This window comes from Hylobates moloch, unplaced genomic scaffold (genome assembly GCF_009828535.3).
Source record: "Hylobates moloch isolate HMO894 unplaced genomic scaffold, HMol_V3 SCAFFOLD_10, whole genome shotgun sequence".
Classification (NCBI taxonomy): domain Eukaryota; kingdom Metazoa; phylum Chordata; class Mammalia; order Primates; family Hylobatidae; genus Hylobates; species Hylobates moloch.
This window is the reverse complement of record NW_026652285.1, coordinates 99,170,852-99,193,702: the sequence shown is the minus strand read 5'-3', so window position 1 is coordinate 99,193,702 and position 22,851 is coordinate 99,170,852. Positions and strand designations below refer to the sequence as shown.

Genomic DNA, 22,851 nt, shown 5'->3' with positions numbered 1-22,851 from the left:
CAACATGGAGAAACCCCATCCCTGCTAAAAATACAAAATTAGCCGGATATGGTGGCGTATGCCTGTAATCCCAGCTACTCAGGAGGCTGGGGCAGGAGAATCGCTTGAACCCAGGAGGCGGAGGATGTGGTGAGCTGAGATCACGCCACTGCACTCCAGCCTGGGCAACAAGAGCGAAACTGTGTCTCAAAAAGAGAAAAAAAAAGATTCATCCATGTCTTTATGTGACTTGATAGCTCATTCTCTCTTTTGTGGATGAATACTATTCCACTGTATGGATTTACCATGGTTTATTATCCATTTACCTTACCTAATGAAGGATGATATCTTGGTTACTTCTGATTTTCAACAACTATGAATAAAGCTGCTATAAACATTTGTGTGCTTTTTTTGTGTGTGGATATAAGTTTTCGGATCAGCTAGGTAAACACCTAGGATTGCAATTGCTGGACTGAGTGTCTCATTTCACATTCCCACCAGCAATGAATAAGAGTTTGTGTTGCTTCAGATCTTTGACGGCAATTGGTGTTATCGGGGTTTTTTGTTTTATTTTGACATTCTAATACGTATGTAGTGTTTTGTATTTCCCTAATGACAAATAATGTTGAGCATCTTGTCATATGTTTATTTGCCATCTGCATATCTTCTTTGGTGAGATTTCTTCAGATCTTTTGCCCATTTTTTAATTGGGCTATTTTCTTATTGTTGAGTTTCAAGAGTATATTTTGGATACAAGTCCTTTATCAGATATGTGTTTTGCAAATATTTTCTCCCAATCTGTGGTAAGTCTTTTAATTCTCTTTACCATGTGTTTTGCAGGGTGAAATTTAATTTTCATAAAGTCCCAACTTATTTTTTCTTTCACGAATTGTGCTTTTGGTGTTATCTGATAACTCATTAACAAATCCAAGGTCATACAGGTTTTCTTCTATGTTTTCTCCTAGTTTTGTCTTTTACATTTAGGCCCGTGATCCATTTTCAATTAATTTTTAGGAAAGGTCTAAGGTCTGTGTCTAGGTTCTTTTTTTTTTTTTTTTTTTTTACATCTACACACAAATATTTAAATTCTTCCAGCACCACTTGTCCTTTCTCCACTGAATGCCCTTGTACCTTTATCAAAGATCAGCTGACCATATTTGTGTAGGTCTATTTATCAGCTCCAACGACCTATGGGGCCAATTCTTTTGCCAATACCATGCTGTCTTGATAACTGTAGCTTTATAGTAAGTGCTGAAATCAGGTAGAGTGAGTCTTTCAATTTTGTTCTTTTTCAGTATTGTGTTGATATTTGTAAAACAGCTTTCTAGGATTTTGATTGGGATTGCACTGAATCTATTGACCAAGTTGGGAAGAACTGACATCTTAACAGTATTGAGTCTTCCATTCCATGAAGATGGAGTATTTCTCTATTTATTTAGCTCCACTTTGATTTCTTTTATCAGTTTTTGAGGTTTCCACATTAACAGAACCTGTACATATTTTGTTAGAGGTATATCTAAGTTTTATGGTTTTTTTGGTGATATTGTAAACGGTATTGTTTGTTAACTTTAAATTGCAGTTCCTCATTGCTGGTCTAGAGGAAATCAATTGACTCTTGTATACTGGCCTGTGTCCTGCAACTCTGCTTACTCACTTCTTAGTTCCAGGAGTATTTTTGGAGATTTCTTTGGAATTTTCTATCTAGATAATCATGTCACCTATGTATAAAGGTCGTTTTACTTCTTCCTTTCCAATCTGTATACATTTTAGTTATTTATTTTCTTGTCTTACTGCACTAGCCAGGACTTGCAGTAAGATGTTGTACAGAACAGATGAGAGCACATCCTTGCCTTGTTCCCAATCTTAGGTATTCAGTGTCTTACCATTATGTATGATGTTGGCTGAAGGACTTTTGTAGATTTCTTTATCAAGTTGAAGAAGTTCTGTTCTATTCCTAATTGGCTATTTTTTTTAAAAAAATTATGAGTACTGGACTTTGTCAGATGCTTTTTCAGGTCAAATGATATAATAATATGATTTTTCTACCCTAGCCTATTGTACAGTGGATTACATTAATTGATTTCCAATTGCTGAAGGAGCCAAACACACCCGGAGCATATCCCCAGTGGGTCATGGTGCTAATAAACTTTTAATACACGTAAGCTATTATTAACACTATTATTGTTATAGTGGTATAGCTAGCACTGGCATTTAGCTACTGAGGACTATGATGTCTGGGAAATGCCACGGCAGAATTATAAAAAAACAGAATAGCTATGGACACAACTTTATTCAGTTAACCAACTATGAATAAAAACAATCAAAGAATAAAACAAACAAACAAAAAACAAGAAAAATCCAGGTTTAAGAATACTATCATTTCTTATGAAAAATCTACTTTTGTCACAAATTTCTCCTAAGTCCATTCACAGTTTTCTTAGAAACCAAGAGTTTGAAAGAATCTTAGAGGTCCCATCTACTACCTGCCCAGACAGCTGGATGGTGTTCTACAGTAATAAAGCCCTTGTCTGGTCTCTGCCTCAGCCTTCATGGTTAAGAAACTTATTAGGAGAAGGCCAACTGCCTCCCCATTTCCATCCCTTGGGCCCTGTACTTATTGACCAGGCCCCATAGATTATGTTTAATCCAGCTTCCCCATTAAGAACTCCTCAATTGCTTGAAAACCTTGATGACCTTCTCCCTGAGTCTTCTCACTCACAGATCCTCCACCTATCCCTGTATAACATGTTTTCTTTCCTCTACTCTTCTAGTCACTGTAATACTTACATGCCACTCCTGTGTGATAATTCCCACCCTCACCCCTCATGTGAGGCACCCAGAACCAGACATAACTGTCCAAGAGTGGTCTGGATAAAGCTGAGAAAAGCAAGATTACTACACACATATTAGAATGCCTAAAACACAAAATAGCTGACAATATCAATTGCTGGCAAGGATTGAGGCCACACACTCATTCATTGCTGGTGAGAATACAAACTGGGACAGACACAATCTAGCTTGTGCTCCTAGGTATATATCCAGCTGATTTGAAAATCTGGCCGGGTGCAGCGGCTCACGCCTGGAATCCCAGCACTTTAGGAGGCCGAGGTGGGCAGATCATGAGGTCAGGAGTTCGAAACCAACCTGGCGAACATGGTGAAACCCCGTCTCTACTAAAAATACAAAAATTAGCTAGGTGTGGTGGCGTGCACCTAGCTATTCCAGAAGCTGAGGTAGGAGAATTGCTTAAATCCGGGAGGCGGAGGTTGCAGTGATCCGAGATCACGCCACTGCACTCCAGCCTGGGCAACAGAGCAAGACTCTGCCTCGGGGAAAAAAAAAAGAAAGAAAGAAAACGTTGGTACACACACACACACACACACGCGCACACACACACAAATGTTTGTAGCAGCTTTATTCATAGTTGTCAAAACTGGAAGTAACTAAGTAACTGAGATGTCCTTCAGTAGGTGAATGGATGAACAAACCATGGATGGTAAATCCATACAATGGAATATACACATACAAAAGAGCTGTCAAGACATACAAAGTAATATAAAGACACGGATGAATGTTAACTACACATTGCTAAGTGAAAAAAGTCCGTGTGAAAAGGCTACATGTTTATGATTCCACAGTAGAGATGGTAAACAGATTAGGATCTGGATTGCTATCTTCCTCTCCATATCAATCCTGCCTTCTTCCTTGGGCAACTTCAACATCACTGCAAATGACCCTGGCCTCGGATTCCTTGAGCACTTCAACTTTAGCAACTAGACCTCCCTACCACCTCAGCCACCTCTTTCTTCTTGATTTCCCAGATCTGCTCTGTGTCAGAAAACTTCAGTTCCATCTGGGGCCATGATCTTTAAACATTCTAGTCCTTACTCTCTCCTTGACCCCCACTGTGTCAGACCTTTCCTCTCACCACGTCTTGGATTCCCTGGCAGCCCTTTTCCTTGGCATCCTTTTCCTCTTAAGCAGACCAATCCCCTATCATTTGTCACTTCAGCCTTTTCTTTTCTTTTGAGACAGCGTTTCGCTCTGTCGCCCAGGCTGGCGTGCAATGGTGCAATCTCGGCTCACTGCAACCACCGCCCCCCAAGTGCAAGCAATTCTCCTGCCTCAGCCTCCCGAGTAGCTTGGACTGCAGGTGTGCACCACCACACCCAGCTAATTTTTGTACTTTTAGTAGAAATGGGATTTCGCCACGTAGGCCAGGCTGGTCTTGAACTCCTGACCTCAGACGATCCACTTGCCTTGGCCTCCCGAAGTGCTGGGATTCCAGGCATGAGCCAGCATGCCCGGCCTACTTCAGCCTTTTCTTTGCCACTAGTTTAACTTCCCTTGCATCTTGATCCTTCCAAAAAATCTGCTTTGCCAACCCCTAAGGGGTTGGGTCTAACCATTTGCTCTTCCATGCACCTACTCTTAGGCTAAGAAGTGCAACTAGAGAAAATCATCTACTACCCACATGCACTGGGGCCACTTAGAAAATCACAATCTCTATTTCATCTGGGCCACCATCACTGCCCAAGAGTCTTGCTGTATTTCCAGAGTCAGCTCTCTCTCCTTTCCTGTGAAGCAGATTTTTTCAAGCTTTCCCCAAACCCATCAATCTTCTCACCCCACTCCTTCCCCCTTTCCCTCCCATTTCACTGATGAAGAAAAGCCATCACTCTCCTTGTATTGCACCTACAAATGGGTCTACATCTGCCCCTTTCCTTTCTGCTGACTCATCTCTTACATTGAAGAGGCACCCAGGTCTTGGCTTCTTCCACCTTTTCTGAGACTTTACCTCATTAAGTACTTCCTCTCTTTCCTCATCTTTAACTTTTCCAGGTCCACTGGCTCCTTCACATCCTTAAGGTTCCGCTCACTTCAAAGAAGAAAAAAGCATGCAACCACCTCCCAGGACTTCTTTGACTACTCCACTCTCCAGCCACTCCCTTCTCAGCTCCCCTTGGAGCCACTGTTGTAAGAATCACTTACACCTGCTCTTTTATATACCACTCAACCTGCTACATCCCTGCAAAACTGCCCTTGCTGCTAAAATCAAAGGACTCTTTTTCAGCCCTGTCTTAGATGACTCATTCTGTAGCATTCCCTCATTTCTGAAACACTGATTTCCAGATACTGCCCTTTCCATATCACCAAGTGTTCTGCTCCCAGGCTGCTCTCTCTCTGCCTCCTGTGTGGCCTCCTCTCCTCTGCCCATCCCTTAAATGTCAGCAATCCTCAGGTACTCACTTGGGCCTCTGTTTCTCCTTGGATGATTTCACTGACCCCGGGCCTTCAAATGCAGATGACTCCAATATTTGCATCCCCAGACTGGACCTTTCCCCGACTTCCAGACTCAAATATCCAATGACCTTCTGCATACTTCATCCCACATGTCCAAACCTAACTCATCTCCAACTCTCAAAACTGCTCCTCCTTTGTGTTCACTGTCTCAAGTGAACTGCCAAATACCAAAAGAGGACCCTCTTTTACTCTTCTCTGTCATTTCGCTCCATAACCAATCAATCACCAAGGGCTGTCATTTTGTCTTCTAGTATTTTCTTGTGCCCAGCCAGTTTACAGCTCCAATCCCTCATGCAGATTGATGGAACAGACCCCACTCTGGCCTCCCTTGCTCCTGAACATGCCTCTCCTCTGGTTTCCCTGCCCTAGCATGGATTCCCCTGGACTGGAATCGCCTCCATCATGTTTGCCTCCTGCACTCGACTATGAGCTGACAATGGCAAGGGCGACAACTTGTTTATTGTTGACCCCCTGAACCAGCACAGAGCCTAGTACATATTCAGTCAATCACTACTGAATACATAAATGAATATAACTACAGTAATGAGCCTCATATAAAACGGAGTATTACACAATGAGGAAAGAGTAACTGTTTAGAGATAGCATGTGGAAGACAGGAGAGTGCTAACATTTTCTCCCAGCCCTGTGATAAATTAGGTTTGGAAAAGCAGAAGGTTCTATTAGAAAAATGTTCAGGAAAAAACAGAAGGCTCCTTAAGCAGAGGAATTCACCAGCTATGTAAATTTGAGGAAGTTGTTTCACTTTGCAGAGCCTCCGTTTCTTTATCCATGAAATGAGTATAAAATATCTATCTCATTAGGCACATGAAAATTGAATTAGATAGCACGGGTAAAATGCTTAGCATAGTATCTGACTCAGTAAGTTCAGCATAAGTGCTCAATAAATGTTTTTAAAATAGTTTCGATTAAAGCCAAGAGGAAGCAGAAACATTCAGTGACTAGGCTCATGAGCATGGGAGTTCAGAGGGCAGACAGGACTTGAGAGTGACAAGGTTATCAACGGAATGGATTGGGGAGAAAGCTCAGAGCAGACTGGAAGAGTACAAGAGAAAAGAAGGTCTATGATAACTATCTGTCTTCCTTTCTGGCCCTCATTCACAGCTTCTTCCTTCCAGAACACCCTGATTTTCCTTGAGGAAATACCCCTTCTCCATTCTCAGTCCATGTGGCCTAGGCCTACCATCTCTCCTCCATAGGAAGGACTGTTTCCAAGACCTGGTCAATCAGAGCTTCATGTCTTCCTGGTCAGAGTGATTAGATCATAACAAACAAAATGGGCCACAAGCCAGGGGAATCTGAGCCACTGAGTCTCAATTCCAGGGCATCAGATAGAGCTACTGAAAAAGCAGCATGTCTTTTCTCCTGAGGTTGCCCTCGGAATATGATACAAGCCTGGAATTGTTGCTAGCCATCCTGCAACCACAGGGGGAGGCTATCTGAGGTGGAACCAGCTCAGAGGAAAGCAGAACCTGGAGGTGGAGAGAGCAAGACCAAGTTCAGATGGTACTGTCCCCACTGCCTAGATTCAGCAATATTTGAAGTCAGTATCTCCCTAGATTTAGTTGTTATACATAAGCCATGAAGCTCTCTTTTGTGCTTACCTGAGTTTGAGCTGGGGTTTCAGTCATTAGGAACTATAAAATGTGTCCATGAGAAAAGTTGGGAACATTTGGCCCTGTCCAGTCTCCATGAATATAAAAAGGACCTGAGACCCAAAGAGAGGAGCGGCCTTAAAGCAGGTTAGCTGCACAGCCTAGACTAGAACCACGTTTCTCCCAATTCCCTCTGCACCTTTTCCAAAACTTTCAGCATCTTTGTGATACAAGCCCAACCTTGCACTTAGACCCAAGCCTGTTGGTCTGGTCTTAACCTTCCTTTCAGCTCATAGCTCCCACTACTCTGTCCCTTTGTTTAAGCTTACATGGAATGTTTATTAAGTGTCAAGTACTGGGGTAATCCGTTTATATTCATGATTCTTGTTCAGTCTTCAAAATCCACTTGAAATTATTCTTCCTGTTTTACAAATGAGGACTATGAGGCTGAGAAAGGCCAAAAGCCAACCCAAGATCACACAGCTAATAAGTTGTTACGATAAGACTCACACCCAGGCCTGTTGGATTCCCTGAGACACAGCTTCTCAGTCTATTGTCCTCAGACCCATAAATGTCCACACATAAACTTCAGGAAGGCAGTGAACACCCTAAAATTAATGCAAATTTGTATATCTGTGCAGTTTTCTGGAGCAACATTCATATGTGATACTGTCAGATTCTCAAAAGAACCCAAGACCCAAAAAAGATTGAGAACTTCTGTGCTACACGGTGTATTCCTTGGGGTTGTAACATAGGCTGGCTCATAAAAGACCTTTAGTGAACTTGGCCAAACTCTTCCATCTCAGCCACTCTATGAGCAAATCCCAAGGGACTCAGATCCCATGGAGAAGCAGGCAAGCACTAGCCACCAGGTTTCTGTTTGGCCACAAGAAGCCTCAAATCCCCTGGCAACCTCCTCCTAATCAGCTGATCTTCACATTTCTCTTTTCTTCTCCCAAAACATTTGGATGCTTACTACATGCCAGACATTGTGCTAAACCTCTTCATATTCCATTTATTCTTCATAACAACAGTGCAAGGAGAGCACTACTATTATTCTCAGTTACAGAAAAGAAAGCTGAGGCTCAGACAGGTAAGTGAACTGCTTTCTTTTATTTGGAGTCTGATGAGTCTTGTTCTCACACATAAAATTCTGCCAGGAAGGGACGCCAACAAGTTCATCCCAAAGAAGGCAGCCCCAATGGCTGATCAGGCCTGGCCTCTAGCCAATTTTCAAACCAGAGCTACCAGGGCTATGTCCAGGAGCTGCTGGCTCTCCGACTGGCTGATGGGCCAGCAGGAAGACCATTTCCCAGAGCATTGTTAGAAAAAAAATGTGACTTTGCTTCTGGCTCATTTCATCACTTGGTCTGAGCTGGACACAACACAATTGTTCACAGAATAAGCCACACCGCCTTTGCCAAGTTGACCTGGCATCCACATGCAAAGCAGATTGATCCACAAGCAAAGCAAAACAGAGCTCCCTCCTCTGGGAGCTCTGTGGCTGGTCAGAGGTGGGGACTGAGTTGGCTCCCAGTCAAATAGTTTTGTTAAGGAAACTATGAATTCCCTCACAAAATCCTCACACTTTTTTTTTTTTTTTTAATTAAAGACTAAGCTCAGTTGAAAAGAGACGATTTTTCAAAACAAAGAAAAAAGAAGCAAAAGACTTTGGAACTTCTCTTTTCAAAACAAACAGTGTGCAGCCCCTACTCCAGATGCACCTAGGTCTTTCTTGGTTCCTACTATATCTCATCAAATAATAATAATGCTAATTCCAGCCCCAATCTTCAAACTACAAGCTGGTGCCTTTCTGAGGATCCCGCTGGACTTGGGGTGGAAGGTCAAGGCTGGAGAAGCCTGGAGAGGGTTGAGCAACAGTGATGCACAAGACCAAGCATTTCCGAGAGAGAAGGCCCAGCTGGAGAGAGGGCCCAAAGGGAATCCAGGCCCCATCACCCAGAGGGCCAGTTATACATACTATGCAACCTCTAGGCCACTGGCCTCATTTGAAACCAGAAAAATAAGAATGAAGGAAATCTGTCAACAGTACAATTTGGGGCTTTGGTTTGCATGCCTTCTCCTGAAGATCATGCAGGTCTGGCTGAGAAATAAAGACACCCTACCTCCCTCAGTTGATCCAAGTCTCCAATCATCATTCCAGATCTTCATACCTGGAGCACAGGTTCTTGTTGGACCAAGTCAGTTTAAAGTAGTGCAAGGCCAGGGAACAGGCCATCAGGAATTCAAGAAAGTTCAATTTAAAAAGTACTTCCTGAGCACCTCATCTATTCGTTCCATATACGGTTAATGAGGGTCTATGATATGCCTGACATTGGGCAAGGTGGTGGGGGACACAGTAATGAACAAGATAGACATGCTCATGGGGCTCCCAGGCCAGCAAGGAAGGTGGAGACTACAGAGTTATACAACATGAGGACAAATTAATAAAGGATCACATGGAGTACAGGGTACAATGTGGGGATATGTGAACTCATACGGGCTGGGGATTCAGGGAAGACTCCCCGAAGAAATGACATTCAGGCTGAGATCTGATTGGAAGTTGAACAGGGAGGAAGGATTCTGGGCTGCGAAGACCACACACACGGGGCCTGACAGGACAGAGATAAGGTATATCAGGTAAGAGAAGGAAGGCCAGGAGGCGGGAAAAGAGATGAGGCTGGAGGGGTGGACAGAAGCGAGATCCACCATGCTGAACCTTGCAAAGCATATTAAGGTACCTGAACCTTAGCTTAAGTGAAACTGGAAGTCACTGAAGTGATTTAAGCATAGGAAAGGTATGTTCAGTTCCACCTGCTCTGTGAAAATGGACTATAATGGCACAAAACTGGATAAAGGTGGGGGACTCAGGAAAAGAAGCTGGATCTGGGGCCAGGTACCTGGGAGACAGCTTTGCGGGGGCGGGGGGGGGGGGGGGCTCGCAGCCTATAGGGGACAGCAGCAGATTGCTCTCTGGATAGGCACATGCAAGGGGTGTTGCTTACCTGGTTAAACCTCCGGGTAAAGGCCACAACGTTAGGGGCAAGACTGTGTTTCTCCTTCTTACTCCATCCACAGCTGGCTAGTTCCTGGGAAGCACAGAATGAATTTCAACAGTGATTCTAGTTGGGATGCAAAATACACCAGGGGCATCAAATGGGAACATGAGCATGCATGAAGGTGGGAAAGGGCTGACACCTTGGCTGTTCCCATCTTTACCAGGTGGGAGAGGAGGGCTGGGTTTGTAGGTGACGGTGCAGCCTGGGACTACCAGAAGTGAGGATAAGTGGAATACTTTTCTCCACAACTCTGGCCATGTTTCCCAGGATTTCTGTGCCAAAAGAAATCCACTGCCACTCTGCCAGCTTCTCTAAGACCAGAAGTCCTTCTTACAATGCAAATTGTCTGAGGGGGCACAGAAATGTTTTAACCAGCAGAACTCATCCCCGCATAGTTGTGATGCCAGGGCTCCATTAAAAAATCTCAGATTTCACTGGCCACATGACATCATCCGTTCCTGGTGTGAGGCAAAGTCTCAGTCCAAGCCTACTGCAATCAGAGAAGCTTCTGGTATGACCTCAGATTCTGTCCTGAAGTTGGCCCCTCCAATCCCTCATATAACCAAAAGCATGCAGAAGGAAAGGTCCCCTTTAATATCTTGTCCAGGGGCCTTGTCTCTTTTTTTCCACTAGGTTTAGCATTATAATTTGAAAAACTGAATTATCTAGATTTTATTTATCAGTAAGGCTGGCTCTTAGCCAAGGGATGAAAGCTGGACACAACAGGACCAATCTAATAGGATTACTTGGTGTTACAAAAAAGGACCAAGGAGAAGCCGTCATCCAAATGCCCAGCATTCTCAGCGTGTGCCTTGTGGAGCCCTGACACAGACTAGAGGAAAGGTAGCAAAGGTTGCAAATTCTGAAATTCTCCACCTGTAAGTTACAAGACCGCCTTTTAATTCCTACCGGGCCTCAGTATTACTAATAACATTGTTTTTTGCCATTCACCTGGAGTTTTCATAAGATCTTTAGTGAGAGGCAGCTGCCCAGCAGCTACAATAGATATAGATCAGGGGTCTCCTAGGAAAGCAGGGAGAGGAGCAGTAGGAACAGCCCAGGACAAAACTGGCCACTAGCAGTCACGTCTGAAGGGCCACGCCTGTCAAACACACCTTAGGACCTGACAAACAGCCACAGACAGGGTCTTGGTGGGAGCCTGGCTAAAGGCAACAGCAGCTCCTGGTCACAAGATGAATGCCCTGGACTTAGGAACACAGAGGAACCAGCCAGGGGCCGAGACGCCTCCTCCTGGTGCCTCACTTCTGTCCTGAACGTCACCCACACAAGAGAACACAAACAACCTGGAACCTGCCATGTCCTTCACACCCTCACAACTTAGACTCAAGTAACAGCAATGACAACAGAATTCACTGGTGCTACCATTTAGCAAGAATTCCCCACACAGCAGGCGCTGGACAGGGCATCTCACCTATGTCATCTCTTGTAATTCTCGCCACATCCATTTTAATAAAGAGGTTTCTTTCTCTTGGATGAATATTGTGACTCTACTTCTTTTCAAAAGCAGAGATGAATCTCTTTAAGTTGTAGAAGTTATAGCTCTTTACTATGATTCTTCTTGTTCTGATGACATATATTTGCACTCGGTTTCTTTTTTTAATTTTTATTTTTGTAGAGATGGGGGTCTCACTGTGTTGCCCAGGTTGGTCTCAAATTCCTGGCCTTAAGCGATCTTCTTGCTTTGGCCTCCAAAAGGGCTGGGATTACAGGCATGAGCCACTGCACCCAGCCTATGTTCGGTTTCAAATGTATGTTTGACCTACCTCAGTTACATGTACTATCTCCCTCTCTTTAAAACACATACTTGAATCACTTTGCAAATATATGTTATTATTGCCCTTTTAAAGTTTGTTTGTGAAGACAAAGGCCTCTCTCCCCAGTGAATCACAAAGCCAGTCCTGGAAAAGTATGGGTTTATAATTAAATATAAAACCCAACTCATAAAACTGATGTTTCAGGACTGAGGCATAGTTGTTGCTCAATTTCTAGCTGATAATTGCTCCCTTTGTATTTTTCCTGAATTTTCGAATAAATAGCAGAAGTCGTGTGTGTGTGCACGCGCACGTGTGCATATGTGAATTTAATTCAGACTCTGTAGTCTTATTTCCACACCATAATAACTTCAGACAACACCGAGAAAGGGAGCAGTGTGGACCCCAGGGTCAGATCCTGGCTGGCCATACCCCAGCTACACGATGCTTATCTTCTCAGAACTTCTAGTTTCTCATCTTAAAGTGGGTATGATACTATATTTATCTGTGAAGCTCATTATAACAATTAAATGAGATTAAGACATGCAAAGCACGTAGCACGTGACAGGTACTTGATAAAGGTTACCTGCCTTCCTCTTCCCAGGGCCACGCTGCTGTTAAGCAACAAGGCAGTATTCAGACTCAGCTTGAATGCCAAACGTCTTCTTTTTCCCACACCATTCTCTCTTTACTGTCTTGAATTATTAACAAAAATCTATTATTATTTCTCTTTCATTTTGCTGATATCATGCAGGCAAGAACCAGTTGGTACTTAATACATCTTCCCTAAATTTACTTGGTTTGAACATTTCTAAGACCCTAATTCAAAAACTCTATGTGGAGTTATTGGGTTTTGACAATTTCCTAAGGAACCTTTCACACTGGAATGCACATAACATTTAAAATTAAAACATCAGCAGAGTAAAACATTATGTTTGAGAAGCACTTTGATAAAATGGAAGGAGCAAAGGATTTTGAGCCAAAATATCTCGCTCTGAATCCCAGACCATGTCACTTATTTCCTGGAAAACTCCAGACAAATCATCTCTCTTGGCATCAGTTCCTTCAGTACTAAATATGAAGATGCTGTAGCTAACCCCATAGAATTGTGATGGAGACTGAAGGAGGCAGAGCCTGACAAGGGAGGTGACATGCGGGGCACAGGGCCTGGCTGGCAGTAGATGCTCAAGCAGCCTCTGTTGAATGAATGAAGCATGAGCACTCCTCAGTGTGAAGACCTCCCAAATTCAGCACAGATTTATCACAATGTCAGAAGAAATAAGACCATTCTATCTGTGCTAAAACAAGTACTGGGCCCGACCGCTTTGGCGCAGTTCCTCTTCTGTGTTTGGCCTTACAGGATTACAAGAGATTCCATCCGTGTTAAGTGGGTTTAGGAAAATGTGAAGTAATAGAAAAAAACTCTTTCAGTCACTAATGCCTAAAAAAGGTCCACACTGTGGAACTTATTTGAGTGTAATTTAGTTAAAATTGACCAGAGGAGGCAAGGCTGATTCTAGAAGGGAGACAAGGGTTTGGGATGAGCCCAGTACGGCCCTGGTAGCTCTGTGTCTGTGGTGAGCCAATGAGCTGTCCAGGGACTGTTGCACAGCCCTTCCCATGGGCGCTGAGGCCCACATCTTGCCCAGGCGGTCCCTGGCCCTGACTTCATGGCTGAGCTGACTGGATGTGAGGGGACTAAGAGCCTGTGCAGTCTTTTGGCAGGTGCTGCTGAGACCTTCCTCCTGTCACCAGGGTGTTCCTCAGGCTCATCAGGGAAAAACAGATGCTATGAGAAGAAAACTTCCTGCCACCAAACTTAAATGTCCTTGCATCCTCTCCCTCCTTCTAGCTTTAATGAAAGAGGGGCTTCTTTCGCTCTCTTCCTGCCCCCATCCCACCCCTCTGCCTTCTCAGAGACCTTACTCTGATGCCCTCTGTCATCCCTGTACCTTCCACGTCTTCCTCTCCAATTTCTCCTTCCTGCTAGCATTTTAACATGCATTAAGCTTCTCCCATTAATATTAATAGCAATAAAAAACACTTCTCCCAGACCCTGCCCCCTCCGGCTCCTGCTCACTCTTCTCCCTTGCAAGAGAACGACTTAAACTCACTCCCCTCTCCTACCTGCCTTCCCTGCTCCCTGCTCCCCTGTAACTGTTCCTTCCCCTAAGACAACTTCCCAACTAGGAAATCAGTGCCCCTTCACCGGCTGCTCTTGGCCCCCACCACATATGTTGTCCTCTGCCTTGCCTTTGCACACTGTGTTCTCCTGTTGTCTCCCCACCTTTCGGGCCCCTCACTCTTAGTCTTATTTTCCGGCTGCTCTTCTCTTTTCTGACACAATCTCCACCTCAACTTATCCAAGGTCATCTTCTACACTCTTCTATATTTCTCCCTAGAAGATCACATATACTGACTGTTGTGGTTTCAACTACATGTCTGTGTCCAGCCCAAGTTTCTCTCCTGAGCTCCCGTCCAGCATAGCCAGGTACCTCCTGGCCACATCTTCTTTGGCATCCCACAGACAACTCAAAATCAGTGGGCCCAGAACCAAAGGGGTATCTGACCAGCTGCCTTAAATAAAAAACACATAACAACATAAAATTCATTTAGCCATTCACTCTGACAGTCAAAGAAGAATGTTTATCACAAAGACACTGTGGAAATAATCCCTAACTGTGCAAAAACAACTTAGTACCCCCACCTGTAAGCATTCCTAGGTGAAAGCAAGAATCAACACTGGTTTCAGCCGCCCCTGCAAAGCTGATCTGGGCCACCCCACCATGAGGCTCACTCCACTAGCTGCCGGTTTTGTGCTTAGGGGTCTGGGAGTCAGATGCCTTGAGGTGGGCTGAGAAAGGCCCAACCCTGACCGTGTCTGGAGTCCATCAGGTAAGGCCTTGGGAAAGGAGACTGGGGAGTGGTGACAAGTCCTCTCTGAAGACCCCCATGGCATCTAGGCCATCGCGCCACAGGAAGCTGGCGTCAGCACATGGCCCTTCCACGTGTGCCTCTCACTGCAGTCATCTCCAAATCATGTTCATCAAACGTGTCCACATGGAAAACGCATTGCCTCAAGGGCGAGTCACTACAACAGACCTCAGGACCACTGCCAGGCTGACACCAGCCAACAGCACATCACCACTGTGCTCAATGGCTTTCTTCTTCCTCCTCCCTCCATGTTTCTACCACTCTTCCCATCCTACCCTCTCACAGGAAGGAAAAAAACAACAGGAAAGACCTGCCAGATTTGCTTTTATAAATCATCTTCAGAAGAACTGGTGGGACAATTACACACCTAACCAAAGGAGTTCTAAAACACCCTAGGAGATAGGTGACCCAGTAAGGCGGTCAGGGAGACAGTGCCAGTTTTGGGGACCTGACCAGAGTGGGTCTGACTGGGGAGTAAGGCATTCAGGGCCTAGACTCTTGTGACAGAGTTAAGAATGGGCTAAGGAGATGGGCAAATAATAGAGAGTGGCTGGCGTGTCCTGCAGGTACTTCCATGCCTTGTCACCCACAAGGAAGTCTACATTCTTCTCTATCTATAGTTTACCCCAGGAGACCACATATACTGACTGCTGTGGCAATAGCAAAGGTGCACGATGTCCACACCTTCCTTGTGTGGAAGTTGGGGGTCTAGAGGCCCAAGCAGGAGCAACAGAATTCCATGAAAGCTACCCACCTGGGATCTGGCAGAGGGGCTGGCTCTGGTCTCAGGAGTGAGCTCTGAGGACACAAGGGTCACAAGAGAGAGGCCACAGCGTATAGTAGTTAAGGACTTACATGGACCAGGGCTGATTCCCTGGCTGTGTGAACCTGGACAAGTCACTTGAACTCTCAGTGCCTGACTTTCTGCATCTGAAAAATGGCATTAATAATAGCACTTCCTTTGTAAGGTAGTTATAGGAATTAAATGGGCCGATATTTGCAAAGTGCTTAGAAAAAAATGATACATTGTAATATTTTTAATGTGTTTATTAAATTAAATAATGCTCAAAAGGGAAAGGCAGCGCTGAGCAGTGGGTGCAGGGGCTGAAAATCCAGGCCAGGAAAGCCCCTGGAATCAGATGGAGGAGGCACACAGGACAGCAGTCCCTGGACACTAGGACTCCAATGGTGCCAGGATGAGAGCCAAGGCCCAGTCAGAGGGAAGCACCAGCAAGATTTATTGAGCACCTACGTTGTGCCAGGAACTGTGCTACACACTCCACAGAGACCATCTCATTTTATCCTCACAGAATCCTCACAGTGGATACGACTGCTCTGACCTCCAATTTCTAAATGAAATAATATGTAACAAGCAGGTAAATTAATTTGTCCAGACCACACAAGTAGTGGATGGTAGAAGTGATGGGAGCCCATCCTCACCACAGCCAGAACAGAGCTGCAGGCCTCAGCTGGGGCTCCAGCAGGCTTGCAGCCTACAGGAGAACTGGGTGACATGAAGGCATAGACCAAAGCAGAACCTGGGCAGGCTTCTGAGAGCACCACACCTCAGTCAGGGCCAGCCCAGGAATCGGGCTGCCATGGCCAGAATGGGGCACAGTGCCTCTGGCAACACAGGCAGGGCTTAAAAGACAAAAGGGATAGTAGGATCCAGAGTTTAAATGTCTGCAGATATATAGGGAGCTCCTCCAGGGGCAGAGACTTAGGGATATCTAGAATCAGTGTTTACTGAGTATTAAAATGGCCTGCTAGACTCTGGGCTAGGGGACTTACATGCCGTAACTTACTGAATCCACAAACAAGACGATGAGATAGGCACCATTTGATGGATGAGACTATGAGGCTCAGAGAGATTGCCACATGTCTGAGGTCACACGGCTAGTAAGTGCTGGAACTGGGATTCAAACCTCAGTCTGATTCCAGAGCCCACGCTCTACATGGTGTCAGAAAAGTCAGAACTCAGAACAATCTGAGACTACAAAGCAGGCTAAGGGAAGCAAAGAAGCTTCTTGGTTCTTTTAGGCAGCAAATGTGCCACAGTTTATGGATATGCTAATTGGGGAGAATACTCATCTGGTCTGTTTCAGGGAAGCCCCATCCACTGGTGGGTGGGGGTCGCATCCAGTACCACTAGTTCTCCCCTCGGTAAAATCTGCAGTTCCAGCAGATCCTAATAGTTATTAATAAAATATAAATGCTTGCGTTTGTGTATATTTCACTGTAAACACAATCAAATATCATCTTTTTCTATAACTCTTAATAAGACCATGAATCAAATATGTGAGAGGACAGTGAAGTTAGTCCATGATTAAAAACAAGTTTCAAAAGGGAGAAGCTGATTCCATCATGTGTGTCTGTGATAAACCCAAAACCACCTACAACTGGTGCCATATTAAGTTCAAAATGGGATGCATGTTCAAATGACACCTGACATACACATTTGCCTAACATCACTCCCAAGACCCCTCTGACAAAGCACAGAAGTAAACGATAAACCTAAACTAGGAACGAGAATGGAGTGGAGGGCACCACTACCCTCGTCAAATGAGAGATTTCAACACATTACTGGAGATCAGCACGGATTTTGATTAAATGAAAACAGAAAGTCTCAAGCTAGACTATGCCAGGAAGGGGCTACAGAGGTGGTGAAGTCAGGCTGCCTTGGGGGACCTCAGAGAGGCTCCTGGCTCAGAGTCATTAAGGAACAATAAACGGAGGACAAATGAAAGGTCAGTGTACTGGACACTGTCTCAGCCAGCACCCCCACCTGCTGCCTGCGAGCATCCACCCCCAGGCAAAAAGTGGGATGAGAGAATTAAAGGCTTCCATGCTGGAACCCCCAGAATAAAGGTCGCCTCCTTTTGCTGACAGTTAGAAAACTGCACCCTGCATGCCAGTCCCCACCCTGTCATCCTGCAGTGTGGGCAATCTGCTGTGTCTTGCCCAGGCCACTTGGCTCTCCCAGGCAGACTCCCCTCAAGAGAAAAGCCAGGGGAAAAAAGTCACAACACCTACAAGCCACCAGGCATATGAGTTAAGCCAACAGAACGGAAGGAAAACCAAGGTAATAAATGACAATGACTCTGGAAGAAAAAGAGACAAAAACTTAGAAAAAACCCTCTAATGTACTTAGACACTGTTAAGAAAATGAAATGCAACAGACTGAAAAAACATTTTGTAAAACAAATATCTGATAGAAAAGATACTTGTATATAAAATACAAAGAACTGCTACAATTCAACAATAGAAGTCAAACAACCCAATTGTGATGGTTAATACTGTGTCAACTTGATTGGATTGAAGGATGCAAAGTATTGATCCTGGGTGTGTCTGTGAGCATGTTGCCAAAGGAGATTAACATTTGAGTCAGTGGACTAGGAGAGGCAGACCCATCCTTAATCTGGGTGGGCACCATCTCATCAGCTGTCAATGCAGCTAGAATATAAAGCAGGCAGAAAAAAATGTGAAAAGACTAGACTGGCCTAGCCTCCCAGCCTACATCTTTCTCCCATGCTGGATGCTTCCTGCCCTCAAACATCAAACTCCAAGTTCTTCAGTTTTGGGACTCAGATTGGGTCTCCTTGCTCCTCAGCTTGCAGACAGCCTATTGTGGGACCTTGTGATCATGTGCGTTGATACTTAATAGACTCCCTTTTGTATATATATCCTATATACATACAAAATTAGTTCTGTCTCTCTAGAGAACCCTAATACACCAATGTTTTTTAAAAAGTAAACCACATCTGTAATCCCAGCACTTTGGGAGGCAGAGGCAGGAGGATTGCTTGAGCCCAAGAGTTTGAAACCAACCTGGCAATACAGTGCAACCCTGTCTCTACGGAAAATTAGAAAAACAAAAAACAAAAAAAACACTTAGCCAGGCATGGTGGTGCTTGCCTGCAGTCCTAGCTACTCAGGAGGCTGAGGCAGGAGGATTGCTTGAGCCCAGGAATTCAAGGCTGCAGTGAGCCATGATCATACCACTACACACCAGCCTGGATGACAGAACGAAGACTGTCTCAAAAAAAAAAAAAAAAAGTAAACAAAAGATTTGTTCACACACTTTACCAAGAGGATGCATAGATGGCAAGTAAACACAGGGGAAGGTGCTCTATGTCATTAGTCAGTAGGGAAATGCAAACTAAATGACAATGGACACCACATTTAGTTCAATCATTGCAAAAAGCACACATAAGCGACAGACAATACCAGGTGCTATGGAGGATCAGAAGAGCCATTTAGGAAAGCAGGTGGGCAGTTTCCCATCAAGTTAGGCACACACTTATCAACTGCCCCAGCAATCCCACTGGTAGGCCCAGCAATCCCATTGGGTAGGTATTTACCCAATACCAATATATGTCCACAAAAAACTTGTATGTGCATATTTATGGCAACTTCATTCTCTATTTCCCCAGACTAGAAACAACCCAGATTTCCACCAGCTGGTGAGGGGATGAACAAATCATGGTACAGCCATATAATCCAATACTACTCAGCAATAAAAACAGGAACGACAGAGTGACACATATATCAGCATACATGAATGTCAACAGTTTTATACTAAGTGAAAGAAACCACACAAGAAAGTATTATGATTTGACTTACATGACATTCGGGAAAAGGTAAACATGACAGAGACAGGAATTAGATCCTTGGTTGCCAAGGACTGGGAACAGGAGGCAAACTGGCTACAACGGGGCACACAGAACTTTTGGGGTTGATAGACAAGGTCTCCACATGAGAACACTCATTCTTCACAATCACCAAACTGTTCACTAAAATGGGTGATTTTTACTGGATGTAATTAAACCTCAATAAATATGATGAAGAAAAAAAAAAGGAAAGAGTCCAACCATAGAGCATTGCAAAGGAAGGTCCTATAAAAACAGCTGCGCAAAAGACTGGAAAACAACTAGTTCACACTGGAGCCGGACAAAGGGCTCCTGAAGGGAAGCCTCTGGGGAAATATAAAAGCAATTAAAAATATAACACGAATCAAAATATAATACATACCCAGTATCAAGCAATCAATGGATTAAAAGAAAAGAAAATCTACAGGTCTTGTGAGGCATATTCTCTTTTGAATGGTCCAGGATTACTAGGGAATGAAACACAATCCTTGGCATAGTACTTGGCTTGACTATATGTAACAGTTACGTAGCCGTAATAATAAGTGTTGTTTGATGGTTTTCAACTTTAAGAGTCCACCTAAGGAAAAGTGTGATGAGTTTGGTGAAGCTCGTTAATTAGGCAATGTAAAAGTGTAATCAACAGAAGGTGGGCAGTGGAGAACTGGAGGGAAAGCATGGGAAGTGAGCGGTCACAAGATACCACACAAAGCTGGTGAAACAAGAAATTCAGGCTTTGGTGTGCCAAATAAAATTCCAAAAGTAACCAGTGGAAAAAACAGTTTAAAGAGTATACCTTTGGGGAGGGGACTGAGGTGAAGGTTTTTCTTCATAAGCTTTCCTGTACTATTTATCATGTACAAGATTACTTTGAAAAAAATAATTTTTAGTAGATGACATATTACACATTGTAAACCTTGTAAAAATTAAATTTTGAAGTTGAGTAAATACTCTAAAATACGCCAAATTTTTATAAAGTCATAACCTGCTTATAACCTATCAGTGTCAACATTTATAAATAACACGTAGTTTTCACATGACCACTAGGTGCTTCTGTCCTTTTTTTTTTTTTTTTTTTTTTTGAGACAGAGTCTCACTCTGTCACCCAGGCTGGAGTACAGTGGAGCGATCTCAGCTTACTGCAACCTCCGCCTCCCAGGTTCAAGCAATTCTTCTGCCTCAGCTTCCCGAGTAGCTGGGATTACAGGCACCCGCCACCATGCCTGGCTAATTTTTGTATTTTTAGTAGAGACAGGGTTTTGCCATGTTGGCCAGGCTAGTCTCCAAATCCTGACCTCAGATGATCCACCCACCTCGGCCTCCCAAAGTGCTGGGACTACAGACGTGAGCCACCGCGCCCAGCCTGTTTCTGTACTTTTTGGTGGAGTAATCATGTGCAAATCATGACCAGCTGGACTTAGGGAAACACACCTATCCTACAGGAGAGTTGTTAAGGCTAGAATCAAGTGCATGCAGGTCCCCTGGTAGCAGAGGGAGGGAGCGTTAGCACTGAGGGAGTCAGAAAAGCTCATGGCTGGAGGGGAACTCACTGCCAGGCACTGTCCCAAGCCCTCCCTGGAACAAGACCAGCTGCAGTGAAACATGAAAGAAAAACAGGAAGGAGAGAAAGACAAAAAGAACAAGGAAGCGAGGAAAGAGAAAGAAAAATTGAAGAAAAGAAGGGAGGAGGAGGAATAAAGGGATTAAGGGCAAGTGGGAAAGGAAGAAGAGAGAGCCATCTAAGTGCCAGGACTGTGCTGGAAAGGTTCCACAGTGAGTCAGACCAGGTCTTGAGCTTGGTGTCTGCTCAAAGTGGGGACAGACAGGAACATAAATTACCACAACTCAAGGCCACAAAGGACAACTGGACTTTCCTGCTTTATTTCCCAAGGTTGCAGTCCTAATAGACACTGCCTAGGTCCAAGCCTTCTGGGAGCTGCCAGTGGACTGAGGTATCTTTAGTTCTTTCTTGGATGATGATGGTGGTGGTGGTGGTGATGACGATGATGATGGTGTTTGAAGAAGGGAAAGGGTTGATACGAAAGGATAAAGGAGGAAGGAAGAGAAAGGAAGAGACAACAGTGACTGGCAGTTTATAAAGCACATCTATTTGTTTATTCACCAAAATTTATTCACCAAAATTCATTCATTTATTCACCAAAATTATTCACTTATTCACCAAAATTAAAGTATGTTTTAGGAAATGCAGCAGTGAACAAACATGCTCTTACTTTCATGGTGCTTACCTTCTACAGAAGAAGAGAGATTCTTAAAGAAATTGTAATAAGTCAGATGATAACTCCTGTGAAAAGGCATGAATGAGGATGAAGGTAGCAATATTTGGAGGAGATGTCTCAGCAGGCCTGTCTGACAAGCTGGCATGGAGTAGAGACATCTCCTCCAAAGGATACCACGCTCTGCAGGTATCTAGGGGAGGGGGGTCCCAGGCAGAAGGAAGTGAAGTGCACAGGTCAAGACCCTGAGTCAGGAACACCATGGGATATCTGAGAACAGCAAGGTAGCCCACGGCTGGAGCAGAAGGAGCCTGGGGAGGAGTGGGAGAAGAAACAGTGAGACAGGACAGAGGTGGGAGGCCAGGTCCCAGCCTTAAGGGAAGGTAAAGAGTGGAATTTTTTTTTTCCGCGTGGGATGGGAAAACAACGTAGGGACTGGGCAGAGGTGGCTCCCCAAACCCTCACATGGAGTGTTTGGTAGGCTGTATTGCCCTGATGCCATGAGGGAGAGCATGGCAGAGAAGGCCCAAACCCTTTAAGCACCTTCTACTATACTAGAATCAAGTTTGGTAAGTGCACGGAATATTTGCATTTTCTTATGTGAGAGCAACTCACTTTGGTAATTTGAAATAAATACCTGTTAAGGGCTGTGTGTGTGGAGAAAGGGAGGAGGCAGGGTGAGCCATGGAAGAAATGAACATGAGGGCCTCCCAAGGCCCCAGAACCCCTAGCTAGACAAACCACAAGAGGGGGAAAGGATCACTGTGGAAAAATGGTGCCTCCAGTGAAGTCAGTATACACATGTATGTACTCACTGAATAAGCAGAAGCAATTCATCTTTCTCAGCTTTCAGGTCATACTAGTTTCTATAGAATAAAACTCATTTACAGTCACTACTGTTTCATCAAATCCTCAAGCTACCATCTGCTTGGAAAACATGCAGACTTAGGGTCAGGAAGATGATGCAAATTTCCCAAAACCTTCCCTCTCCAGCCCTAGTACTACGTAGCGCTGCACAATTAGAACCAGCTGTCAACGGAGGGCAGCAGCCAACTGCAACCCTGTGAGCAGTCTCCTGTCCACGTGACAGAGAAAGAGCCCGATTAGCGGACTGAGAGCAGCCGCCAGCAGCTCTGCTCACAAGATTAACAAACTGGGACTAGGCCCACAGGGCCACATGTTCATTCCACTCTTACACTGGGAACTATGTTCAATTCCCTTTCTCCATATTCTTGGGAAATGTTTTTTTCCAAATACATCATTCACATGTTCTCTTTAAAAAAAAAAAAAAAAAAAAAAAGAAGAAGAAG

The 22,851-nt window shown here is 44.3% G+C and overlaps 1 protein-coding gene across 14 annotated transcripts in view; it reads right to left on the bottom strand.

Moving 5' to 3' along the window:
* The window catches only part of RALGPS1 (Ral GEF with PH domain and SH3 binding motif 1), a 298,720-nt gene that overhangs the window by 178,969 nt on the left and 96,900 nt on the right, over positions 1-22,851 (bottom strand). For all 14 annotated transcript variants that reach the window (XM_058444878.1, XM_032165158.2, XM_058444882.1 and 11 more), the window contains one exon: positions 9,902-9,985. In XM_058444878.1, coding sequence (XP_058300861.1) covers positions 9,902-9,985 — 84 coding nt within the window. The remainder of the gene's footprint in view (positions 1-9,901; positions 9,986-22,851) is intronic.